Raw genomic sequence first — 26,862 nt, forward strand, 5'->3', positions numbered from 1 at the left:
AGGGAGAGAGACAGAATTCCACGCTGACTCGGCTCTGTCAGTGCAAAGCCTAATGCGGGGCTTGATCCATGAATGGTGAGATGATGACCTGAACAAAATCAAGAGTCGGACGCAGGTACCCCTAGAGTTTGTTTAAAAACAACATCTGAGACTCAGCAGCTTAAATGACAATTAGATTCATGTTGACCTCTCTTCCTTAAGGGTCTTAGAGCAATCAAACAAAACGTGCCCAGCTGCTACCTGGAACATAGGACCTGAGCAGAGATAGATTTATAAGGAACCTAACAAAGCTAAAGCTTCAGGCCCTTCTTGCATGAACCTCTTCTAAGGCCCTGTACCTATTTAACATTTGTAATTTTTTACTCTTTATCTTGGAGAGGCCCCCCAACAAATCATTAGAGTCTTAGCTTACAAAATTTGGACCTGCCCCAGGACGGAGTGAGATCCCCAGGATAAAGACATTTCACTGCCGTGATGTGCTCCACCTCCATGCACCTGTTACCTCAGGCACCAAAGTCCAGTGTGACCTTGGGCAGGAAGGGCTGTTCCACAACCCCTGCCATGTACCTAAGTGGCTTGAGGCTAAAACTGAACCTTCTGTGAATCCGCAGGGAACAGTGGAAAGTGGTACTAGCCAAAATTAGCTTTTGATCCTGACCTTACTGCCTCCTAGCTGTGTGACTTTGGGGAAATTATTTAAGTTCTCTTAGCACAAGTCTTAGGCAGGGCTCCCTAGAAGCAGAGTTTCTAGTATTCAGACAAATATTTATTGAGGAAGGTCTCTAAGGGGAATCTGATAGGATAGTCTGGGAAGTTGGGCAAGGAGCTGGGCCAAAATGTGTTTTTAGGAAAATGCTGGTCTCACCCTAACCCCATGGGGGATCTCTAGACCATGAATTCGACCCAGAGGCAGCAGGTATGGACTGTGGTATAACCACATCTCCGTTATTGGTCACGGAGAGCCTGTCCCCTTCCCTGCACTCCCTATATCTTGAGAAGACAGATCTGCTGAGCCGTGATGAACCCATGACGAGGAAAACAGGCATAAGCCAACCCCTGTGAGCCTGGGAGGATGAGTGGACATCCATAAAGGGAACAGATAGTATTCATTACACTCAGCTACCTCCTCCTGAAACTGGTTACAAACCATAACTATCTTGTAAGGTCACTGTGAGTATTAAATGAAATGATTAAAGCACCCTGGACAGTAGAGGGTAGATAGTAAGAATTCTACACACTGTACTTCTTTTCTATTTAATTTTCTTGTGTTAACTACTTCTTGGCTAAAATTACACAATGTAACATTCCTTTTCTTTACTAGGATGAAGTGGTCCAGCATCAAACTGTTCCTGTACAAATTGGAAAAGAAATAGAAAAAACAACACGCAAAAAAGTGTATGATTTAGTATTATTTTTTAATCCCTCCCCCAAGTTAGTGTGTGAGCACTAAAATGAGAATATTAGCCACTGAACTCATCAAATCACTATTATAACCTTTGAACTATCTGCATTTAGCCTTGTCTCAGTTGTGTGTTATCAAGTTCATTAAAAGAAAGGAAGGCAGCCTATTATTATCATTCATAACATATATTTATGTCTTAATTTGGGGGCAATCTTCTCTTTCCAATTTATAAATCGAATCTGTATGGAGTCTCTATATAGATGTTAACAGAGCTGTGTAAGAGATAGATTATTGGAACTGTGTAGAATTTCATGGAGCCTGAAGCTTAAAGCTCAGACAACAGTAACTCCACTTTGCCCTCTAATCACCTGGAAAACACCCCCAAACATTCAGAGCAATTTTGGAGGCAGAAATCATGGAGGAAATTCTTAAGGTTTAGAGGAACTCAAAAAAATAAAGATAAATGAAGATGCAAAATTTCTAGAGAAACCATATGATTGCTCTGGTGAGAAGAAAAAAAAAAGAGCAGGCATTAGTGACCGTTCTAAAAACCTTGCTGCCACCACCACCACCAAGGTTGAGAGATGCAGGTCAGTTCGGGAAGGCTGGTCGGGATGAGGGTAGATCCCAGGAGGTGTTGCAGTGGGGAACTGGGGAGGAAATGAGAATTCCTGCCCTCACTGGCCCTCAGTGGAGACACCCCCTAAGTCCCGCTCATCTGTGATCTTCACCCCACTTCTGAATTCACCACTCGCTCTTCTGTTGCCTCTTCACGTGGTAAAAATAGGTAAAGACAGCATGGGCTTGAAATAAGGCAAACGTGTGTGTGTGTGTGGGTGTGTGTGTGCGTGCGCATATGCATGTATGTATGTACTGCCCACAGAGACATGGAAAAGAAAAAATCTGTCTTGGAATATGAACTCAAAGAGCTAAATGACTCGCTAAAGAAAGTTGAAACCAAAATTAATTCCATAATAGAAGAGAAGAGGGATGTAATAAAGGAAGTTGAAGGCAAAAGAGCCTTACTAGAAATCAAAGAACGAGAATATAACCAATTGGTCAAGCTGTTGGAATTAACCAAAGAAAATGAAGCAACTTCACTGACCGAAAGGTTAGTTATATTTATGTGTGTCTGTCATCTAAACTTGTCTTCAATTTCTATTTAAGCATTCAAAGCATAATCTCAAATAGATTTATGTTAACTCAATAAGTTGCTTATAGAATTTTTAATAGATTTTTACCATTAATAAAAAATAACTATTTCCTGGTATTTTTTTCCCATCCTTTACTCATCATTTCCCTCAATTTCCTATGACCAAATCTTAAGGACACAATGTGTTATATTTTTGTAAGTTTTTGAAATGTGCCTCCAAAATGTGTTATCACTGGAGTATGCTATAGTTGAGGGATTTTTCCTATATATGAATAGTATTTCTCTGGTAATCATGACTTTTTCCTAATGGAAATAATTTTGTGGTCCATGCAATTCCCTGGGAAGGTGCTAATTCTTATTTGTAAATAAAATTCCAGGGAAACTGGGAATCTCTGTCTCTGCTGAGCTATTTTAAATTTTTGTTATGTTTGTTTTGAGATAGAGTGAGTCAGGAAGGGGCAGAGGGAAGGAGACACAGAATCCAAAGCAGGCTCCAGGCTCTAAGCTGTCAGCACAGAGCCCAATGCGGGCCTCAAACTTACACATGGCAAGATCCTGACCTGAGCCGGGTTGGAAGCTTAACCGACTGAGTCACCAAGGTGCCCTCCACTTGGTTTTTTTTTTTTTTTTTTTTTTTTTTTTAGTAAGACTGTGACTCTAAATGATACCAACTCACAAACGAAGTTGCTTTTAGCATTATTTAAAACTGGATTCTCATATAAGAATAGTTCTGTATGAATATGCAAAGCAAGCTGTCTTGAAAAATTTGAAGGGCAGTTCATGACAAATCACTTTCATTTTCTCTCTTTTCCTGGGACAGAGGGATCTTGGATCTCAATTTACGAAACTGTCTCATTGACAAGCAGAACTACCATGATGAAATTTCTCGCAAGCAAAGAGAAAAAGAACGAGATTTTCGAAATTTAAAAAAGATGGAGCTACTCCTCAAAGTGTCCGGGGATGCACTCATTCAGATGAAAGTATTACGTCAAAGGCTTCTATTAGAGGTGGGTGCCACGTACCACTTTTTGATTTTTCAAGACCTGTGCTGTCTTTTCGAAATAAAAATATTTCAAGGAGTTGTTTTTGCTACCAACAAAGAAATGGAAAACACAATGCTAATTTTAAAATGCATCAAACTTATCATAGAGGCTCTGTCTTACGTTTTTCGATCTCTTTTTGCTAACCCAAGGTTAGAAACATATCTTGTTTGGATTAAGCATCAGCCGGGCCAGGGGAAGCAGTGAGGCTATTGGGTCTAGAAGAGCTCAAGGGTTCACGACACAGTAGGACCAAGGGGACCACTCACTGTCTTTACCAGTTGAAAGAGTCATATCCAGCTTGTGTCACTGTGGACTGCAATATTCAGGGACTAGATCAAAGTATGTAAACACAGATGGTCAGTCAACCTGCACCTCCAACTAGTCTGGGTCCGTCAGAACCCGGTGGCAGGCTACCTGGTTACTTCTGGACAGTGTCAAGGGTGTACTCCAGTCAGGATGCTCAGGATAGCTAGTACCCTCTCACTACCTCCGTGCTCCAAAGTGAGGGTTTTGCTCTTGCTGTCTCTGTGCTAACTGACCAAGCACTTCTGAAAGGCAGTAAATCTTTGAAAAGGCTGCATCCTTTGGTGGAAAAGAGAGAAATCACTGAGGTGAAGAAGCCACATATATAAAAACCATACCCATTTTTTTTCAGTCCTGTCATGCTCTGTGACCGTATGGAGGTTCATGACCTCAGAAATTTAAATAGGAGTTTCCAACTCTGCTAGATACTATTGACCCTAAGCTATGCCTAATTCTCCTCTCCTTCTGGGCATGTGGGAAGTGTGGACTTACCTGCAATTGAGCATGAGTAGTTCTGGCCAAGAAATTGTGGATGGAAGGGACACATGTCACTTCTAGCCTGGAATATCTGATTGCCTGGGTGACACCCTCTAGCTCTTGTTCCTCTCCTCCAGCAGCGGTGGAAGTACATGGTGATGCGGAAGTGCTGTACAATGGAAGCAGCCCAAGTGCTCAGCCAGTAGTGGTCTTGGACTGGCGCACCTGGGTGGTTCAGTCAATTAATCAGTGACCGACTTGGGCTCAGGCCATGTTCGTGGACTGGAGCCCCGCATCAGGCTCTGTGCTGGCAGCTAGGGCCTGGGAGCTGCTTCGGGTTCTGACTCCCTCTCTCTCTGCCCCTTCTCCACTCCTACTCTCTCTCAAAAGTAAACATTAAAAAGTTTTTTAAAAATACTCATCTTGTACAATCATCTTGACTGTCCATAGTCTGTCAGAGCAAGAAATAAGTCTTCATGGTTTGGAGCCATGAGAGTTGGGGGTTATTTCTGTAGCATAACCTAGCTTATTCTGACTGAAAGGCTAATTTTTAGCAAGGTGTGGACAAAATTGGTTAGGGTTAGGAGTGTTACAAATGGCACTCACAAACCTTTTCTTTTTCAGTCTCAGTGGGGCAAAATGTGCTTCTTACACTTTTACAAAACAAACATTTATGTTTCTCATATACTTTTTTAAATTCTTTTTAAATTGTTTTTTCAAAATTGTTTCTCATATACTTCCAGTATTTTTATTACAGTTCCAGCAGGTAGATTAATTCTTTTATCACTGGGAAATCTCTTTAACTCTAGAAATGCTTTTTGCTTTAAAGTTTGCTTTGATATTAGGACATTATAAGTTATACTAGCTTTTTGTGGTTAGATTGTGCATGGTATTTCCTTTTCCATCCATTTATGTTTAGTCTTTCTGTGTCCTTACTTAGATGTGTCCTCTATATGCAGCACATACTTTTAAATATCTGGTCTTTTAGTTCTTGTATTCAGAACAAAAACACTTAATGTAAGTATGGATCTATGTGGACTTATGCCTACCACATTACTATTGCCTTCTCTTTGTCCCATTTCTTTTAAGTTCCATTTCCCTCCTATATTCCTTTCTTTTGGATAAATCAAAAAATTTAATTGTCCTATTTCTATTTTCAATTGTCCTATTTCCCCCATTTTAGATTGCTTTAGTTAGTTCTGTATTCCCTTGCCATCCATTAGCCTAAAGATTATAACATTCATCCTTGCCTTTAATTAGAGTCCATATAAAGTAATAATTTACTACTTTCCAGGCAGTGCTATTCAGAACCTTTAAAGACTTTATCTCTGTTTGCCTTTGCAACTCTTACACCTTCAAACATATTTTTTTGATCCAACTTTTCATGTTATTCTTGTTAGGAGCGCGGGTCTGCTATAAGCTACTCCATCTAGCCCTGCCCTAGCGCATTATGATGGTAAAGTTGGGACTTTGGGCAAACACAGACCGTGTGCTGTCTCCTTATATTTAAGAGTGAGACACAATGAAGCTATTTGGGAGCTATTTCTAATGATGAGGCTTGCCACTACAGATTGATCTGGCTAGACACAAATATATAAGGAATGGCCTTGACCAATGGAGAGATTACAATAGAATGCTCACACATTGTTCAGATTTTAATAAATAAAAGCTTTTTATAGTAGGATACCTCTTGCTATTAAATTCACAAAATAGCACCCATTGAATATAAGATGAACAGAAATGAAAACATATTTTAAAATCCTCTTGGGGCGCCTGAGTGGCTCAGTTGGTTAAGCGTCCGACTTTGGCTCAGGTTATGATTTTGCAGTTTGTAGGTTCAAGCCCCGCATCGGGCTCTGTGCTGACAGCTCAGAGCCTGGAGCCTGCTTCCGATTCTGTGTCTCCCTCTCTCTGCCCCTCCCCTGCTCTCATTCTGTCTCTTTCTTTCTCTCTCAAAGATAAACATTAAAAAATAAAATAAAATCCTCTTCCTTCATTGGTTTCGAGAAAAATCTATGTTTTTACCCTAGTGCAGTTTGTTTCAGTGAAAGACTATCTTCCTCTTTGACCTTACGGCTTATAATTAGCCTGGCCATAATCCTACACTGGCTGGCAGCACTTGAAAATAGTTACTCCCCGACTGAATGAACGTTTCAGACTTGCAGTCCAAAAAGGAAGGAGATAAAAGGGAAGCCATGAAGAGCTCCTGCTACTCTTCAGACTTCGTTTTCTCCCTCGAGAGAGTTGTTTGATTCTCCTGTGGCTTGTGACTGTAGAGACTCCAAAAATTCAAGCCACAAACCTCATGAAAGTTTGCAATATTTTAGGAGAATATCAAAGCCTTAAAGAAACTGAGGTTCTTTTGATATCAAATAATTGGGATGTTTACTGCAACAAAGTCATGTCTAACTTCTTACCTTTTATGAAGGTTACTGATGTTTGTTCATGCACTGAAAATGTCTGGAAAAACAGACACTAAACTATTAACTATGACTACTGGGGAGTAGTATTCGAAGGAAAGGTAGGGAGTAGATGTTTAACTCCTCACTTTATACACTTTGTTTTGTTGTTTGGTTATAATGAACATACTTTTTTTTTTTCCTGTGAAATGTTATTCTATAAACACTCAAGCAAAGAACTAAAATAAAATTGCTGATATAGGCAATCTGAGTCTCAAATGTAGTGGTAACTATCTCACCCCAGTATGAGCAAATAACTAGAATATAACAGGAATCAATCTGGCTGCCAGAAGTAACAGAAACTCAATTATAGTGGCTTAACTAATAAGGGATTGTTTTATTCACATAACTAAAAGTCCAGAGGTAGGCCCAGAATCCTCTTAGCTCTTTTTTTCTGTCACCCTTGATGTGTGTATTTTGTTTTGAAGGTCACAAGACAGCCATTCTACCATGAGGCATAAGATAAACAAACAGGAAGGGCAGAGAATAAAAGGCATATGGCGGCTCACTTGGTGGAATAGGTCTTTTTAACAGGAAAACAATCACTGTCCCAGGAGTCCCATCCAGCAGACTTCATTTACATTTCACTGGCATATCCTGGTCCCTCCCAGCTACAAAAGAGTCTGAGGATGCAGCTCTGAGCAACACTGGGGTCAAAGCAGAGGGTGGCTAAGCAACCAGCAGGCTCTGCTACTAATGGCCCACCTTGTTACTTCTGCCACAAACCAAGCATCCTTGATTCCTGTCTCAAACTTGGGGGCTGAGTTTATGGAGAATTAAGAGAAGTATCAGAGAAGCAGCTAGCCAGACTCCAAAAATAAATATAATTCATTGCCGTATTGTTTGTAATTTGAAACACTGGAAATAACCTAAATGTCTGTGACCTGAAACCAGGAAATTCGTTAGGAGCCTTTAATCGACAGAGTAGCTAGTGAGTGTGCCCTCATCACAGCTTCTGTAAAAACCTTGTGAGATTTCTTCATCCCAGCTAGCATTCCTACACAGATCTGTCTACACTTGGGAGCCAAGCATTTGGAGTAGCCTGCTTCTGGGCACCCGTGACACAGAAGTAGACAGGAACCAGGATACTTGCTGGACTTCTCTGAACTTCCTCTGAAAAAAGTAGCTCTACTTTGCAGAAGGAGAAATCAAACTCTTTCTATCTGACTTCTTAACTCTTCCATAAAAGGTTCCCTGATTATTCAAGTCTACTTTGAGCTGTCCCTTTCCTGACTTGCTATAGCTTTGTCTGCTCCTCAGAATCACAAATTCTGTATATTGTTCTAGAATTTCACAAGACTGTGTCTCGTCTTTCTAACCCAGGGTGTGCTTCTCAGTAGTAGGTAGGGCTACTAGGACGGAAGGCATCGAAGGTATAGAAGGTGCTACTGAAGATGCACAGGTTTATGGATTTGGGGACATCCAAACACATACCTTAATTATTTTAAAAGAGCAACACAAATTTTCCTCTTGGGACAAATTTTAGCCAGTGTTCTACCTCAGTGCCTAGAAGTGTGAGCTGTTACCGTAGGAAATAGGCTATCAGGTTAGAGTCATGTGCTTTTGGTATAAAGGTCCAGCTCTAAAGCTACTCTAAGTCAAGTATGTTGTCAGCACCCCAAGGTAACGCTTCCAGTATTTGGATAGTGTTGCCCCAGAAGCTGCCATGTGTCCCCCCTCCTCCTCTCTGCTCTCTTCTCCATCATAAAGAATCTGACAAGCTCATTCCTAAAAGGCAGCAAAGGCTAATAGAATGAAATGTAACCTTCTGCCAAAGTTCTTTAGCAGAAGACAAAAGCACAAGCCAATACAATAGAAATTTAATGGTGGAATTTCAGGTATCAACAAAAAAAATTAAGAGGCTTTTCTTTTGGATAAGAACTTTTTTCCAGCCACATCAAATTACTACATAAAGAAAAGTCAAGTATTCTTACTGTTATTAATAAATGGCTCCGATTTTCTTTTAAGTTTATTTATTTAGAGAGAGAGAGAGAGAGAGAGAGAGTACGTGCGCATAGGCAGGGGAGGAACAGAGAGGGAGGGGGAGGGAGAATCCCAAGCAAGTTCCACACTGTCAGTGCAGAGCCCAACGTGGGGCTCAATCCCAGAAATCACAAGATTGTGACCTGAGCTAAAATCAAAATTCGGACACTTAACCAACTGAGCCACCCAGGCGCCCCTAAATGGCTCCTGTTTTTTTTTTTAATCTATAGGATTTCATAAACTATGCATTTACATTTTATAAGTATAATAAATATCACTTGGACAGGCATGTTTCCAAAATGCTGAGTCATGAGTTAGAGAAGCAGTAAAATAAGTGTTAGGATCATGGACTCTTGAGTTTAATCTCCTGGGTTTGCATCTGTATCACTGAAACAAGTTGTTTAAATGTCTTTGTTCCTCCTTCTCTTCATCTGTACAATTAGAGATAATAATATTATCTACCTCATAGGGTTTATTGTGAGGATTAAATATGACCATACATATAAACACTTAGAACCTTTCCTGACACATTGTCAATGCTCTATAATTGTTGGCAGCTATTATTAGCAAGATTTGTTTTATTTCCAAATGAAGGAGAAATAAAATATATGCAATTGGGGAATTATAGATTTTTGGCAGGTTTTCCATATTTTAGTTTACCATGACTTTATAAAGAATATTCAGCATAATAATTTGCCCACCATTTGCAAAAGGTACACAGTGGGTTTGGCTAAATGACACTGAAGATTTCTTTCTTATATAAATAGTGGTTTTAAATTTTTTCCAGAGTGAAGCTATCCCTAAAGATGTTTCTATATTATCTGAGAGAAGGAGAGAACTCCACAAGGAAGTTGAAGCAGCTAAGAGGAATTTGGCTCAACAGGTCAATGTCAACTCTTACTTAAGCTTCTAAGAGTGATTAATATGAACTTGTGGTGTTTTGAATGTGCTCCACAAAACTTCATCAATAGGAGAGTCCTCAAATACAGTATGATCCTATTTAATGTGGATCTGTTTCTTCATCTCAGCGTCTACTTGAATCTCACATTAAATTTGGGGGAAAAGGACATGTTTGAATGAACAAAAATTATACAAATTCCTGAGATTTTAAAATAAAAGGGCTGCTGATTATATAATAAGATTTAAAATAAGCAATAAATGTTTTATTTCACCAATGTAATTTTAAATTTTCAAATTTTATTTATTCAAGCTATTGTTAAAATATTTTAAAACATGATTTTATGTCCCTTCTTTTTCTTCAAGTTACTTGAAAATACAATCTGATTACAAAAAAACTTCTATCACATTAAAATGCTATAATATTTGCACATTCTTTCATAAGATAAAATACTTGGAGCAAAAGTAGTCAAGCTACTTTGTTTTATGTTCTAGTAAAATAACTTCTACATAGGAAATTTAAAAAATGTTAGGATACTAGCCCTAATGTGTTGCTTCAAACAAATAAGTTATAATATATGGTGTTTTTCAAAAGAAACTCCTATCAGAAGATGAGTCCCAGTTAGTGGAACAGCAGCTTGCAATAGAAAACACGCTTATAAAGGAGCAGGAAAACATAAAAGAATTTGTCTTCCACCTTCTCCATATGACTCAAATGAAAATTGATGAAAAGGAGCAAAAATCCAAGGATTTCCTGAAAGCTCAGGTAACTGCATTTTTGTAACCATCCATTAATTACTATACAAGTTCAGGATAACCTCAACTTCACAGAATGTTCATTAGAAAGCTGTAATTGTCTCCTTGAGGTTTGACTATACAGCTTCCCCAAACAAGACTCAATCACATACTGAAGAACAGTTTCAGGATTCAATTAGCAGTAGTCAGCAATCCAGAGGAAAAACAAACTGGGTCGGTGGGACTGAGCAGAGGATTCGATCACATGACAACTTCAGTAAGAATAAGGTGTGTGCCTCCCAGGGACAGGGCTGACACGCCCCGCAGATCTCTGTGATTCCCCGCTGTCTCACATGCCGCGATGGTGTGTCCAAGGACAAGTCAAAAGCTGTAGCATTAGACTGCTCTCCACCCCCACAAGTTCACCAAACCAGTGTGGTTTAAACCAGTGGGAGGACGCCCTTAGCTGCTGCTCCACCCCAAGACTTTCCTGAGCTCCCAACAAGGTACCAGAGCTGACCAAGTGCAACATCGCAAACAAAAAGCAATGAAACCAATGGCAAAAACAACTCTCCTGTCGTGCTAGCTGACACTCTAACGTGACAATTACTGTATTCCACAATGGGATTATGTTCAGAGATTCCCTGTTAAAAATGAATATAATATGACACATTACTAAAAAAGAACACCTGAGCTTACCATGTGACCCAGATGGCGGCTGTTTCTGAGGGCAACCTTCCTTCTGAGCAAGCACTTACACAGGGTAGCATTTCTCCTCAGAAAAGCACCTGAAAATCATGACTTCTGTCACTCACAAAATACCACAGGAGGTTCCCTTTCTAGTATATGTCAAAACTGACTGCAAATCATCTTCCATAGACTCCTCACTTACCAGCCGGGCTGTGCTGTCCACACTTAATCCTGCACTCTCTTAAAAGTTTCCCAAACTTTTCCTCAAAGCCAACTCATACAGGCTCTTTTCTTTCTCTTTTCTCTCGTTCTTTCTTGTCCTTAATTAATTCAGTTCATCTGGCCAGGCAATTTTCAGATCTCTCCCTGACAGTTCCCCCCCCCACTTCCCCCCCCCAAACTGCACAACCCAGCTGGCTAAGAGAGAACTCTCCTTGATGGACAGGAATGAGCTAAGGTGCTGGGAGTATTCATATATTAGTGGTGCTGAGCTTTTTTAAATTTCACACAAGATTTTCATATTTCAGCAAAAATATACCAACATTGTTAAGGAGATCAAAGCAAAGGATCTTGAAATCAGGACACACAGGAAGAAAAAACGTGAAATTCATCGGAGGTAAAAGAATTACATGATGATTTATCTTGTTAGGTGGGCAAAAAATGAATTTTATGTTATGAGTTACAAAATCACTGTGTTTCCACAGACTCAGAGAGTTTGCTAAACTGTATGACACTATACGAAATGAAAGAAACAAATTCATTAACTTACTTAACAAAGCTAACCAGAAAGTAAATGAAATAAAAGAAAGGCATATAATGTCATTAAGTGAACTGGAAATTTTAAGAAATAGTGCAATTACTCAAGAAAGGTAAGTGTAATAATAACTACTGTCTTTTCAAGTTTCTCTTCTGATTCACTGAACTCTAAAATACCCTGCAGATACTAACATAGAAAATAATAGTCTGACAAAGCTGTAAGAGCCCTTGCTCAAAGATGACTTACAGATGACAGCCTAAGCATTTGAATGTGATTCCTTATGCCTCCACTGTCTGATAGCCATATTTTTTTTAAATGAAGAGAGGTGATTTTTATTTTATTTTACTTTTTAAATTTTTTAACATTTATTTATTTTTGAGAGAGACACACACAGAGTATGAGCAGGGGAGGGTCAGAGAAAGAGGGAGACACAGAATCCAAAGCAGGCTCCAGGCTCTGAGCTGTCAGCACAGAGCCTGACACGGGGCTCAAACTCATGAACCGTGAGATCATGACCTGAGCTGAAGTCGGCCGCTTAATGGACTGAGCCACCCAGGCGCCCCTGATAGCCATATTTTTAAGTGAGTAAAAATTATGTTTATACTATTTATTTTCATTTGCCAAATTAGAAAGAAAAATACAAATTTGATCATTTGCATTCAAAGTTAGAAGACAATCAACTGTTTACTAACCAGCATCCCCTGATTATTGATTTGAAGCATCTAATGTGCTTGTAGAAGGCAGCATAATGGAGTGGTTAAGACAGACAGCTTTCTAGACTCAACAAAGCATTAAATGAATTCCTTTAGTCTTTTGATTTGACAAAGTAGGGCAAGTGGGGCAACAGAGGCTTGGGCACAAAAGAATAGATGTCCTAATCCAAGCAAGGGGGGGGGGATTACAGAAACTCCTGAGGAGTATCATATGATGAATATCATTACTACAGTAATAGTTATTACATTAGTAAACATTATTACTACCAGAGTAGTTCCCCCTTATCCTTCAGGGAAAATTCTAAACCCCCAGTGGATGTCTGAAACTATGGGTAGTATTGAACCCTGTATGTTTTGTGGTTTTTTTCCTATACATACATACATATGATAAAGTTTAATTTATAAATTAGGCACAGTATGAGATTAATAATAATTACTAATAAAATTGAACAATTATAGCAATATAAGTTGACCCTTGAACAACACAGGGGTTAGGGGTGCCACCCTCTGCACAGTTGAAAATCTGCATATAACTTTTAACTCCCCCCAAACTTAACTATTAACAGCCTACTGTTAACCAGACGCCTTATCAGGAACATACACAGTTGATTAACAAATATGGTGTATGTTGCATGCATTATATACTGTATGCTTACAATAAGGTAAGTTAGAGAAAAGAAAATGTTAAGAAAAGCATAAAAAGGGGGCAGCTGGGCAGCTTAGTCCGTTAAGCGTCTGACTTCGGCTGTCAGGAGTTCACCGTTTGGCGGTAAGAGGCGGTGGGGGGTGGGGGTTGCAGCCCCGCACCAGGCTCTGTGCTGACAGCTCAGAGCCTGGAGCCTGCTAGGATTCTGTCTCCCTCACTCCCTGTCCCTTCCCCACTCATGCTCTCTTTCTCTCAAAAATAAACATTAAAAATTTTTTAATCATAGAAAATACATTTACAGTCCTGTGCTGTATTTATTATAAAAAAAAAAGTCACGTATCAGTGGATCCATGCTGTTCAAACCTGTTTCGTTCAAGAGTCAGCTGTACTGTAGTAAGTTGTGTAAATGTGGTCTCTCTTCTTCTCCCTCAAAATACGTTATTGTAATGCACTCACCTTCTTGTGATGGCGTGAGGTGACAAAACGCCTTCCAGACGAGATGAAGTGAGGCTAATGACGCAGACGTTGTGACGTAGTGAGGCTAATGACGCAGAGGTTGTGACGTAGCGTTAGGCTGCGATTGACCTTCTGAAGAGTCGGGAGGAGGATCATTTACTTCCGGACCACAGATGACGGCAGGTAAACGAAACTGCAGAAAGCCAGACTGCGGTTAAGGGGGACTGCGGCACTAGTATTATTTCACCAAACACACTAAAGGCAAGAGCTAGGTTACTAGTTTCAGAAGTCATTATTTTTAAATTAAGATCTTACCCATTTCCCCATTATTTTTAAAGAAAGTTACAAAATTCCATGCTGAAACATGCCAACAATGTTACCATCAGAGAAAGCATGAAAAATGACATGTGCAAAATTGTAGCCAAACTTCAGGAAATGAAGATGAAGAAGGAAGCCCAGTTAAATAACATCGACAGACTCGCCAATAGGATCACAATGATTGAAGAGGAAATGGTGCAGCTTCGCAAGAGATATGAAAAAGCCGTTCAGAGTCGAAATGAAAGGTAAAAACCAGAACCTAATGTGAAAAACGAAACACCCAGGAATCCTACTTAGAAATGTTTCCCCTTTTGGGGGCGCCTGGGTGGTTCAGTCAGTTGAGTGTAAGACTTCAGCTTGGGTCGTGAGTTCAGGTTCCGGTTTGTGAGTTTGAGCCTTGAGCCCTGCAATTGGGCTCACTGCTGTCAGTGCAGAGCCCACTTCGGATCTTATGTTCCCCCCCCCTCCCGCCCCTCCCCAACTTGCTCTCTCTCTCTAAGATAAACATTTTAAAAGATTTAAAAAAGTAAATGTTGCCCCTTTTTCCATCTAGATTTGACAGTGGGTAGTGAGGGGCATTTGACATTCAGGTTTCATTAGCGTTTTGCGGATGCAGGGTGGAGGGGTCAGCTGTGTGTTTTGCCTGAAAATAACAAACTCTGTTCTTATAAGAGAGACAGGCAAGACCAGGGTTTGCAAAGTTGCTCGCTTAAAGATCAAAGTTCTTTCCCAGGCTACCATTCAGGATACAATCCAATTATTTCAGTATAATTGACATAAATAAGTCTTTGGATCTCATATCCACTTTTGTGATACGCTTGTTCTTAGGCTATTTATTAAGCCATTCTCCCAGCTCATTTTCTCAGCAAGAAAGATGTTTCAGAACAGCATTATTTCTTCCAGACTACAATTATGTCATTAATCAATTACTACTGTAGCAGTTTTCCCAAGCTGCTTTTGCTACAGAAATGTGGTATGTGAGACTGCAGAGCCCTGTAGTAATTACAACTGGTATCAGATCTTTTGTTCATTGTGCCTTGATTGTGGGCTGCTCCATGTTAAGTTATGTGCTAAGAGCTGGACCCTGAAAGTACAAACAGGTGGTAAAGCATTGCTCCTGGCTTCTGTTGTCAAGAAAAGGAAGCGGATCCTGAGAGGAGCCAATGAACAGCAAGTAAGACAAAACACAGAGCTAAGATTAAGCAAATACAACTATGTGTGGACATGTTTTAAGGGAGGAGAGAAAGAGAGATAAAGGGAATTAAAGATGAACTCTGGGATAAAGGATATGCAGAGTGTGGGAAGAACTTCAGGGTGTGAAGAACACTACTTTTTCAAATGGCTGGCAGGTGTTTTCTCTGGGAAAAAAAAAAAAAAAAGCCCTCTTATTTGGCTCCTGGCACAAAACAAAGTATTTAGGCAGTGTGTTCCCAGGCCCTGATCAGACCTGTAGGGTTGGAATTAGAAAATTCTTACTTTGTTTCTTTCCCACTTTCTCCTCACGTGGGGGGGGTCTTTCCCCTGGCATGATTACAGAGGACAGAACTTTGCCTGTTTATGGGGCAACTTGCATCAGAAATATTCAACTTTTAAAGAACCTAAAGGGCCTGGCAAGTTACACAGAATCGCTGCAGAAACACATTCGCTGGCCCCCTGCCTGGGTTCTTCTGGCCCAGAGCTCAGTTGGCAAGTCTGGCCCAAGAGAAGGGTCTGCAGAAAATCAGATTTTGAGATTACTTTGTTCATGCATGGGGAATGACATTTTTTCCCACCCCAGGAAAACCTTTGGGATTTGCAGAGATACTGTGACCAGCCAACTGCACGGTCAGCTCTGAGCCAAGATGCTAAACAGCCCTTCCTTTCCCATCTCCAGGAAAACTAAAAGTTTGGAGTTTAACTAGAAAGCCAACAGTGAATATCTGTTGCCTTCTGGAATTATATAATGTTGATGTGTATTTGGTGCCCAAATCCAGCGGGAACCACCATGACTAGTACCACAGTGGCCTCAAGCTCCTCTTAGCCTCTCTGTCTCTCCTTTTGGCCATAGTGGCGTTCAGCTGATCGAGCGGGAAGAGGAAGTGTGCATCTTCTATGAAAAAATAAATATCCAAGAGAAGATGAAGCTAAATGGGGAAATTGAAATACATGTCCTGGAAGAAAAGATCCGATTCCTGAAAATGAAGATTGCTGAGAAACAAAGGCAGATTCATGTGATCCAGAAATTACTGCCAACCAAGAAGGCCCTTGATGCAGACTTAGCAGTGCTCCAGATTCAGGTGGGGAAAACATTCATCAGACATTTCCTGGACCATTTGCTCCCCCCGCCCCCCCTTCTTTAGAGGTTTGTAGATCATATTAAGTTCTTACATGCAAATGAAGCCATGCCTCTCCTAGTACCTGTGCAACCCATGAGTTATAAGTCTTCTTTAAAAATGCCACTGTTCCAGGGCGGAATCAAGTGCATCAGGCATCCAGGCTCCAGACTGACTTTTCTCCCCCAGGGAACATTTTCTGCCTTCCTTGGAATTTAGACCCTTCCAAATCTGCACTCTTACTCAGCTTCCTCATAGCTCAAAATTTAGGTTTGCCAGGGTTTCACTGCTGCCAGCATAACTATGTTTTTGATGCTTGCTGGAAAGACCTTGGAGACCATTTGCTCTCTCAGTTTTAGAACTCCTGTCCTCTAAAGCTGAGACTTTTGTTTGTCAATTGGCAATCACATATAAATGGACTCCTTATTCATCCCTGTAGTTTCCCCGGAATATAATAGCCTGTCTCTGACATCGTCTTTTTAAAAGTGGAGTAAAACCGTAAACTTTAAACATGAAATGATAAATACATATGTATATACATAAATTAGGAGTATAAAGCTACTTTCTTCACATAACTATATGCTTTTTCTCTATTTTTAAAGAATAGATATCTTTAAAGAGAAGAGAAAAATTAAACTAAAAAATTTGTGACTTACTGTTTTTTTCCACTGACTCAACGTATCAGGAACAAATTTTAACCTATAACAGGGAATCTGGATGCCTCAATTCTGGATTTTGTCTCAAGTTATGAGCTTGCAGCTTTTGGTGGGTTTGAGCCCTACTTTGGGCTCCAAGAGATTTTTCTCTCTCTCCCTCTCTCTACCCTTCCCCTACTTGATACTGTCTTTGTCCCTCTCAAAATAAATAAATAAACTTAAAAATTTTTAACCTATAATATGCTTTCTAAAATATCAGGTTTATTTTCAGGTTTTTTTTTTCTGACTATAAAATTAAGACATACTCAGTTAATGAAGTTTTTGAAAAATACAAAAGTTTTCAAAACAATAAATTCCAGGGACACCTGGGTGACTCCATTGGTTAAGCTTCCAACTTCAGCTCAGGTCATGATCTCACGGTTCATGGGTTAGAACCCTGCATCAGGCTCTGTGCTGACAGTTAGAGCCTGGAGCCTGCTTCTATCTCCCTCACTCCCTCTCAGAAATAAAAACAAACATAAATATAATATATTTATTACATATATAATAAAACAAAAATAAAAAATCCATATAAATAAAAATCCATCCCCCATATAAAATCACTATTAAAATTATCAAAAATCTAGAAGAGCTCTTTCTGGTCTTCTTCAAGATGTACAAGTAAATGGTTTTCATTAGCTCATGCTATAGACAGTTTTAGATCCTGGGTTTGCTTTTTGTTTTGTTTTGTTTTTTTCATTTAATCATGTCATGGGGATGCATGTGACTTTGTGGAACTAGATGATGGGTCCACTTCCATGTTTTATAATGAGTGATATCACTCATTATATCAATGATATATCAATGATAGGATATATCATTCCCAGGACTCCTAGGGCTGTAACTCCTGCTACCAACGAGTGGCTCATCTGGGGGACCCCCTCCTCAGCCCGCACACAACAGTGCCCGGTTCACTTCTACGCCACGTCAGTGCAGAACCCAGGAGCCGCTCCTTCTTCAGCCACTGACACAAAACCATTCATGCAAGATCTTTGTCTATGAGCTGATTGGAGATTTGGGGCAACAGTGCAATGGGATACATCACAGAAATGTAACAAACTTGAAATGCCGTAGCAGATATCAATGCCTTGCAGAGCTCTGTGGGGCCACCACACCACTGGTAACAGTCCCCAGGTGTGCTGGTCCATGCAGCACCCTGGCCTCGCTCCATTTCACTGGCTTGTCTATCTTTGATCCCCCTCTCCTCTCCACAGCCCACCACCCCAGATGGCCCTCCCGGCACTCCAGACTTGTCCCACTTAATTTTACAGATAATTTATCTTTCTCTAGCTCTTTCCCAAAACACAGTTTCACGGCCATCTTTGCCCATACCAAACTATCAAGATGTCCAGCAGAACAAAAGGACTGTAAATTCAGTAAGATCCATAACAGGAAAATTCTCTCTCTATTGCATAAGCCTTTTATTTGTGTTAATTGCAAATCAATATTTCTAGTCAATGGATAAAATTTATCGTTCTTAAAATATACACACTTGGCCTTTCATTATGCAAAACCAATTATCTGGTGTGAAATACGAATTCAGTTTACCCAAAAGGAAAATATTTATGCATTTATGCTTGATATGAGCATTTTCCATTCTGACTGCAAATGAATTGAGGTAATATGGACTATGTATTACCATCAGTTACCTGTTTTGCCAGAGTTATTCTAAGCTTAAGAACTGTTGAATAAGGGCACGTGGGTGTTTCACTCGATTAAGCATCTGACTCTTGATTTCGGCTCAGGTCATGATCTCAGGGGCCTGCAATTGAGCCTTGAGGTGGGTGCCATGCTGGGCATGGAGCCTGCTTAACATTCTCTCCCTCTCCCTCTCCCTCTGCCCCTCTCACCCCTGCTCTCCCTCTCTCTCTAAAAAAACAAAACCAAATTCAAAACTGTTGAATGGAAAGTTTCCCATTAGTCTTCAAACTGCACTTAATTATTTGTCTACTTAGCACTAATCACGTGGGTCCTTTGAAGGCCATGATGTGAAATTTCAAGCTTTAGGGCTAGTCATTGTTGTACTTGCCTTGCTGTGTCGGATCCGTCACATCCTGTTATTTGTTACAGCTGCAGTGTTGTTCTTTTTTTTCTGAAGTCTTCCCATTTTTTTTTTTTTGCATCATTTCCAGAATTCTCTTAAGGCTTGCATTTTCTCAATTGTTTGAAAGTTTTTAATTGTCCTAGTAGTCTAGTCCAAGGATTATCATGAATCATAGTTTCCTGGTACTTATAATAATAGCTCCTTTTCGGGGATCTTGGGAGTCATGTGAACTATTTTAGAGCACAACACTATTTTATATAGAAAAAGTAAACACGGGGATTAAGGAGGGCACGTGTTGTGATGAGCACAGGTGTTGTATCAAAGTGCTGTGTCACCAGATTCTACACCTGAAACTATCATTGTATGGTGTGTTAACTAACTGGAATTTACATAAAAACTTAAAAAAAAGCAAATGGTTTTTCCTCCAAGACCCATAGGGAAACCAGAGCAATCAAGGTACTACTTTGATAAGCAAGCACCATATTTTTGTTCCTTATTTAATTTCTTAAGCAATAGAAATATCAAGTTGTTGTTAATGATAAATACAAAACTTTTGTATTTATGCTTAATTATGTGTAGATGTATACTTCAACTCCATACTAAGGACAATTAGGGAGTGTGGAGAGAGATGAAGAAAAAGAAAAAAATTTACGTTACCACTTAAAATTCTTTTTGTCAGGAGGAGGAACATACATAAATTAAAAATCAAATTCTACCTGTATCACTCTGCGACATGTTGTAAAGTACTTGAAATATAGTCTCTCATTTACCTAATCAACTCCATTAGGTTGGGCCTTACCTTCCTTCCCATTTGACAGTTGAGGAAATGAAGATTTAGAGAAGATAAATGATTTGTCCAAGATTCTATAGGTTTTCAAGAAAGCTAAAAACGATGACTCTGTTTTCAATGTGTTCCACATCTCTCCCTATAAAACAAAACTAAGTGTGACTGCCATTTTCTTCACCTCCAAAGTCTTGATTCAACAAATATAGTTGATATATAAAGCATTATATTAGATGGTTAGCAAAAATAAATAAATAAATAGTTCAGGCTATACCTCACAGACTGTATATTAGATTGACCTAGTAATTAAGAACTTTGTTCTTTGCAAAGCCATTAAACCTATTGCTAACAAAAGAGTTTAAACTGGAATCTAGGATGTTGTCTGCTTTGTATGTTGTCTACTTCAGACTCTGGCACAATCTTCCATAAAGAGCTCTGCTCTGCAACCACACAGCATCCCATGGGTATAAAACAAAATGGAAAGTAGTCAAAGAACTGGTTTTAAGATCAGTTGTTTCTTTGATGACTCCAGACTCGCTGTCTTCCTTCAAGAGGGTCAGTTACAGGCATCATCCTCAGGGCACCATGGGGGGCAGACACACTGTTCAACCCCAGGTCTCAGCTGATGGGATGTTCAGAGTTCTCTTGCACCTTTCCCTGGGTTGATCCTACTAAAAGACTTTAAAGACTATGAGCTGTGGGATTTTAAAATTTACCAAGCAAGAGAATTAGTTTCGAAGTTAATGTTTCTTTCTTGTTTAATAGTTTTCACTGTGTACAGACAGAATAAAAGACCTGGAGAAACAGTTTATAAATACCAAGGGGGAGAACAGAACTCGCTTCATTACAGGGAAAGATATGACCCAAGAAGAAATTATGAGAAAATTAGATTCGGTAAGCATTCCTCCTGCGAGTGTTCCTATTAGTCTCTTGTTGATCAGTGTCACAGACATCGGTGGTACTATTTCCATCTTATGCAGACGGATTTGTCTCTCACTATTCTAGCCACTAATAATTGCGTCATTGTAATCCCATAAAACCTGAGCTTCTTTTTTTGTTTTTGTTTTTGTTTTTTTTAATGTTTATTCATTTTTGAGACAGAGAAGAGATAGAGCATGAGTGGGAGAGAGGCAGAGAGAGAGGGAGACAGAATCTGAAGCAGCTTCCAGGCTCTGAGCTACAGCACAGAGCCTGACGTGGGGCTCGAACTCACAGATCAGGAGATCATGACCTGAGCTGAAGTTGGATGCTTAACTGACTGAGCACCCAGGCGTCCCAACCTGAGCTTCTTTCTAATGCTTGCCAAAAAGAAGTAAAACCTGTGTGGTTTCAAGATGCCCACTTTTGTCTCATAGCCCAAAGGAACAATTTTGGCATCTTTAGTGGGTTAATTTGTCTTCCTGAAGGGAGCATATCAAAGGAATGACAACATGGAGCTAGATGGAGCTAAGAGGACTGTCCTCTACCGGGGGAAGGAAGAACTCCCAGAGATGCCTGGAGCGGAGTGGGACCAAAGGGAGTCTTGACTTAGCCCAGTGCTAAAGACTTTTCTAGAGATATCTTGGCAACTATCTAAAAGCAATCTGTCTTCATTAAGGGGGAAAAAATAGGGGTCTAATTAAGAAAGAAGATTTTGGGCACCTGGGTGGCTCAGTTAAGTGGCTGATTTGGGCTCAGGTCATGATCTCACAGTTTGTGAATTCAAGTCCCGCATCGGGCTCTGTGCTGACAGCTCAGACCCCGGAGCCTGCTTCTGATTCTGTGTCTCCCTCTCTCTCTATGCCCCTCCCCAGCTTGTGCTTTCTCTGTCTCTCAAAAATGAATATTAGAAAAACATTTTTAAAGAAGATTTTGACTTCCATGGCTTTTTTTTCCCTTTTTATTGAAATTGTTTTCAACCATAGCTGGAACTACAGCTGGCCAAGAAGGAGGAGAAGTTACTGGAGAAGGACTTTATCTACGAACAAGTCTCTCGGCTCACAGACAGGCTCTGCAGCAAAACTCAGGCCTGCAAAGAGGACACTCTGCTCTTGGCCAAGAAGGTCTGAGATGCTGCCTTCTCCCTTCTGCCCTTACTCCTTTATTACCTTCCATTTTGCACAGACTGCTTTATTTATCGAGAGCAGCACTGAAGAGATTAGGCTTTATGACTAGAGAAACATAAAGATGTAAAATTAAAAGGGTAACGATCACTCTTAGAGAATTGTCCAAAATAGGTTTCAATCTTGTCCCCTGAATGAATTCATTTTATACTGGGAAAACTTAAGCTTCTCGATGACAGTTTACAAGTTTCTCTTTACAGGTCACCTACTCCAACTATGACAGTTACTACCTTTATAGTTCATGTGCCAGGTTACATTCTTCCTAGTTCCTTGTGATTAGAGGGCCTCACTTACCCAGCAGTCTGCATGAAAATGGTCCTAATCCGGAACCCAGCCAGAACTCAGAAATGGATGGGGACCATTAAAGAGAACAGCAATCAGTCATGCCTATTAGTCATTGGGGTGGAGCCACTGCCAGGCCCCACTAGCGAGGAAAGGCCAGTACGGTGGAGCTTCCTAATTTCATGCCAGGTGTGAGGGCAGAGACAAAGAGGAGTGGACACATCGTCCACACCTAGTGCCGGGAGACAGGTAAACAGAGAGCCCGTGACGGTGGGCTCCTGAGGGCGTGACTGTTCCTCATCCTTAATTTCTCCAATGGCCAGCATGTACTAAACTCGAGGGGAAAAAATTATTGAATAAGTGAAGTCAGTCCCATTCTAGAAAGTTCTTACACACTAAAGAAACAGAAAATCATTGTAAACCTCAAGCCTCCTTCACCATTTTTATTTGGCTTTTACATTCTTGCTCTGCTGACTTCCACTAATAGCCTTCCACTTAGTCCAGTGGCTTGTGGGCAATTCATGACTTTACCTCATCAAATAAGAAATGTTAAGACTCTTTCAAGCTCATGAACTTTGCCTGAATTAGCATGCCCAATGTTTCTTTAAATATTGCCTTCCTTCCTTTTGCAAAATGAATATCCCTTTCTTTAGGGGAAGTCTTCACTGAGGGCTGGCTTGTCAAATGTGTTGGCAGTCCCGGAAGTCAGCTGTAATGCTAGAGAAATGCAAACGGTGACATTTCCCACCTAGGATCCAGCGGAGCAGAGTCCTAGCCTACTGATTTATCTCCCCTCACCTTTCCCCACCTTCAGTGCTATCTACTTGGCTTTTTTCCTTTTTATTTAGAAATAGGATCTCCTTATGGTAGGCAGAACTAGAAGGTAGAAAGGTTCAGATTCCAGATCTGTGATTTACCAATACTAGGGAGTGGCCTTGAAAAAGATACATAAATGATCTTAAAAGTAAGTTTTCCTGATCTGTGAAATGGGTGTGAAATCAGCTTAAGTTGCTGCAAGTATTGGGTAGTTGGGAAGTGCCCTAGCTTCTTGGCAGGAGCTCAGTTAGAATGCACGTCTCAAGTCTCTCGCCTTTCCCAGATAGCTTATGGCTCCTCTTGCAAGTTTCCCAAAGGAATAGAAAATGGGAAATCCCAGACAAAGAGCAATCTGGAATAATACCATCCTTTTCTGGAGGAGAAAAGGAGGTTGGCTAGTTATACACACACACACACACACACACACACACACACACACACAAACATTCAAGTGTACTATAACTGCTTAATTAATGAAATTTAAGATAAAGACTCACCATTGAAGCTTTAAAAAGTAGTTGCTTTTATTCATTGTATGCTTCCTAGAAATTACTGCTGTATAGAACAGGTTTTAAATTCCTTTAAAGAGACAAAAAAATGTATATAGTAATCAGTTATTACATTTTCAGAGAAGAGTAAATCACAAACAACAACACTTTCTCTAAGCAAATGTACAGATAAGACCAGTGTGTGCTCTGTTAGGAGAAGAAAGTATTTCAAGGACAGGTGTTATTTTTGGAAGCTCACATTTGGGTCTCAGTGTACCCTTGTTCAAAGGACTAAAGGATTAAAATAGAATAGAATAGAATTTATTAATTCCTAGAATTTACTAATTCATTAATATTAATTTTATTAATAGAATTTATGAATTCATTCAACAAACATTCAGTTTTAATTTTGCTGGGTGCCTATGTTCCACTTAGTCCTATCTTTTAATTTCTTGATGGTAACTGATGTGAAATGGTAAACATACCTATAGAACAAGAAGCATTTCAGTTTAAATTATTGACAGATTTTCCCCAGTTCAACTCATGCTTGATTATGACCTCATAATGATGCCTCCCAGGAATAATGATCAATAATGCAACCACATTGAGGTAAAATATTTTCCAATAAAAATCATTTTGGAATGCAGGACCTCTGCTGATTATCTTGTAAAGGAGTAATTTTTAAATGTAGTTTTTGTTCTCCCAGATATTTTTCCACTGAATACATGACAAATTAAAAACATGGCAAAATTAGGCCAGAACTTAGACATCAAGAATACCCTTTTCCTTTTCACCTGTTAAAAATAAAGGGACTATTACCCTCCATACTATCCGCATGGAAGCCCAGTAACTAGATGAACAGATATGTTTCTTTTCCCTCTTGTCCTTATTTATCCAGGGCCGGGCTCCCTCTGGTTGCAGGGGTGAGTGTGCCATGCCTGTGTGTAACAGAAGAGGGCCTTATTTACACAGCCAAAGAATTGGGCTCAATCTCTGAGATCTCCTCCAATACTTGTTTTCTCTGAATTCCCACTTAAACTCTCCATCCTTCAGGCAAGACTGCCCCCACCATTCTAGACAGCCAGCAGCCTACCATTTTCTTAATGTATACACAGTCTAAGCCTTGGGCTCTTTCATCCTAGATGAACAGCTACCGGAGAAAGATCAAAGATGCTACAGAAAAAATGATGGCTCTTGTTGCTGAGCTGTCCATGGAACAGGCTCTGGCCATTGAACTCCAAAAGGAAGTCAAGGATAAGGAAGAGTTCATCTTCTCCTGCAATTCTAGGATAGAAAAGGGTCTGCCACTCAACAAAGACATTGAAAGAGAATGGTTGAAGGTCCTTCGAGATGAAGAAATGTATGCCTTGGCCATCGCTGAAAAATCTCGGGTAAGCTTTGTCTTTCATATTGCATTTGCCCAGTGTGGCAGGAATGGCTGTTTTCAGGGATTTCAGTCTTCCCAAAATATATGAAAAACTTCCCAGTCTAGCATAGACCTAGTTCTGCCAATCAATAGAAAGGCGTTTTGTTTTTTTAAGATATGATGTAGGGGACAAGTCAAAATAATATACCAAGTACCATAATATCCTCCAGAAAACATTCATCAAGTACCAAGTCCACCCCCTAGTTTTATATCCTGGGCCAGTGTGGCTGAACACCGTGGGATGCAGCCACAGGCTGGCCCTGGTTTTATCCATAGGGCTTTACGTCCTTGCACCCCTGCTCAGGCCACACCTTACTCTCCCACATCCGACCACTGGGGCCACCACAGCACACTGGGAAGGTTGCCACAGCCTTCTGCGGACTCTGCACTTAGTGTGTGTCACAGGCTTCAAGGCCACAGCATTCTTCTCCAGCCACCGGCCTACACTGAGGTCTAGCACTGGGCCTACATATCAGGTGCCAAGTTCTGCCTTACTCCCAGGACCTTCTAGTATTCTTAAAATGGCACTGGGGATCTCTTTCTAAGACTGCATCCTGGGGCTCTACAGCTTCACTCTCAGACTGTCAAGTAGACATGCCCTGAAGGGTCACTATTCACTCCCTCTCCCAAGAAGACATGCCTTCCAAACACATACTAGGAATGCCTGAAAATAGGGTCAGATTTGTAATTTCTGCACTGCCTGGGACTCTGTTTTAGGGCGTTCATATTTTACCTCTGGTGTCCCAGCTGTCATTTACCTGTCTCCATTATTTAGAGTTCTTTTTTAATTCTACAAGAAATTCCTCTATTCTCCAGAAGCACAGGCAGAATCTTAAGGACCCTGAGGTTCGAAGCAAGCTGCTGAGCACTTTTGTCCTCGGGTTCTTCTTCACTTCTTATTTCCCCCTTTCTAACATTTGCTCACCAATGATTTACTCCAGCCTTTTTCAAAACCATGGAAATAATTAGTAATGAAAGATACTGAAGCTGGAATATAGTGAACTTAGGACCCACTAACCAGTTTATGATAAGCACTAAGCCCCAGGAACAGAGTGGTGCTTGGGTGACGTGGGTCATTCCAATGAGGTGCTGTGTGTGTGTGTGTGTGTTTAGTGACTCCCCCACCCTCATACCCATCTGTGTGTGTGTGTGTGTGTGTGTGTGTGAGAGTGTGTGTGTTTAGTGACTCCCCCACCCTCATACCCATCTGTCCTTTTGGGGAAATATCAGCCAACACAGCCAAAGACCGCTCAGACCGCGCCGCGTCTGCTGGGCCCTGAGGATGAAGTGGCTTCACTACAGTGTTCAGGAAACTCAAAAGGAAAAATCATTCTTTGCAGGCGTTCTCAGTGGCAGATACTCGCCAGCTGCCCAACGGTGTTTACACAACTGCAGAGCCACGTCCAAATGCCTACATCCCAGAGGCCGAGGGGGTTCTTCCCTTGCCAAAACCATATGGTGCTTTGGCTCCGTTTAAGCCCAGTGAACCCGGGGCTAATATGAGGCACATAAGGAAACCTGTTATAAAGCCAATTGAAATCTGAGTATGTGAACCAATCCGGGCTTCTAAACAAGACAGTTCAATCAGCCTTCTTCATATCCACAGCTGGAAGATATCAGCATAATAGTTCTAACTTACAAGTAAGGTATCCATAACTGGTCAACAATGGAGAACAACATGGCTTCCTTTCACACTCACCTGCTGTATTTACAGGATGTTAAGTAGGACATGGAATTGTCCTACAGCTATGGCAAGGCCTATATCTGTATTCATTTTTTTTCTTTTTCACTCTGTATATTGACTATCTTTCAGAAATATATAGTAGTCCAGGTGCTATAAAAATGCAAGAAAAATAAATCAATTTTCAGTGAGTACAGAAA

At 40.4% G+C, this 26,862-nt stretch overlaps 1 protein-coding gene across 1 annotated transcript in view; it reads left to right on the plus strand.

The window, feature by feature from the left end:
- Positions 1-26,862, plus strand: part of CCDC146 (coiled-coil domain containing 146) — a 111,421-nt gene extending 84,559 nt beyond the window's left edge. The window contains exons 7-19 of the mRNA XM_029927881.1: positions 1,322-1,395; positions 2,286-2,513; positions 3,376-3,562; positions 9,608-9,703; positions 10,313-10,483; positions 11,670-11,758; positions 11,847-12,011; positions 14,053-14,277; positions 16,080-16,308; positions 20,633-20,761; positions 21,772-21,909; positions 24,698-24,946; positions 26,322-26,862. Of these exons, the coding sequence (XP_029783741.1) occupies positions 1,322-1,395; positions 2,286-2,513; positions 3,376-3,562; positions 9,608-9,703; positions 10,313-10,483; positions 11,670-11,758; positions 11,847-12,011; positions 14,053-14,277; positions 16,080-16,308; positions 20,633-20,761; positions 21,772-21,909; positions 24,698-24,946; positions 26,322-26,525 (2,184 nt within the window). The 3' untranslated portion in view covers positions 26,526-26,862. The remainder of the gene's footprint in view (positions 1-1,321; positions 1,396-2,285; positions 2,514-3,375; positions 3,563-9,607; positions 9,704-10,312; positions 10,484-11,669; positions 11,759-11,846; positions 12,012-14,052; positions 14,278-16,079; positions 16,309-20,632; positions 20,762-21,771; positions 21,910-24,697; positions 24,947-26,321) is intronic.

This window comes from Suricata suricatta, chromosome 2, assembly GCF_006229205.1.
Source record: "Suricata suricatta isolate VVHF042 chromosome 2, meerkat_22Aug2017_6uvM2_HiC, whole genome shotgun sequence".
NCBI classification, from domain to species: domain Eukaryota; kingdom Metazoa; phylum Chordata; class Mammalia; order Carnivora; family Herpestidae; genus Suricata; species Suricata suricatta.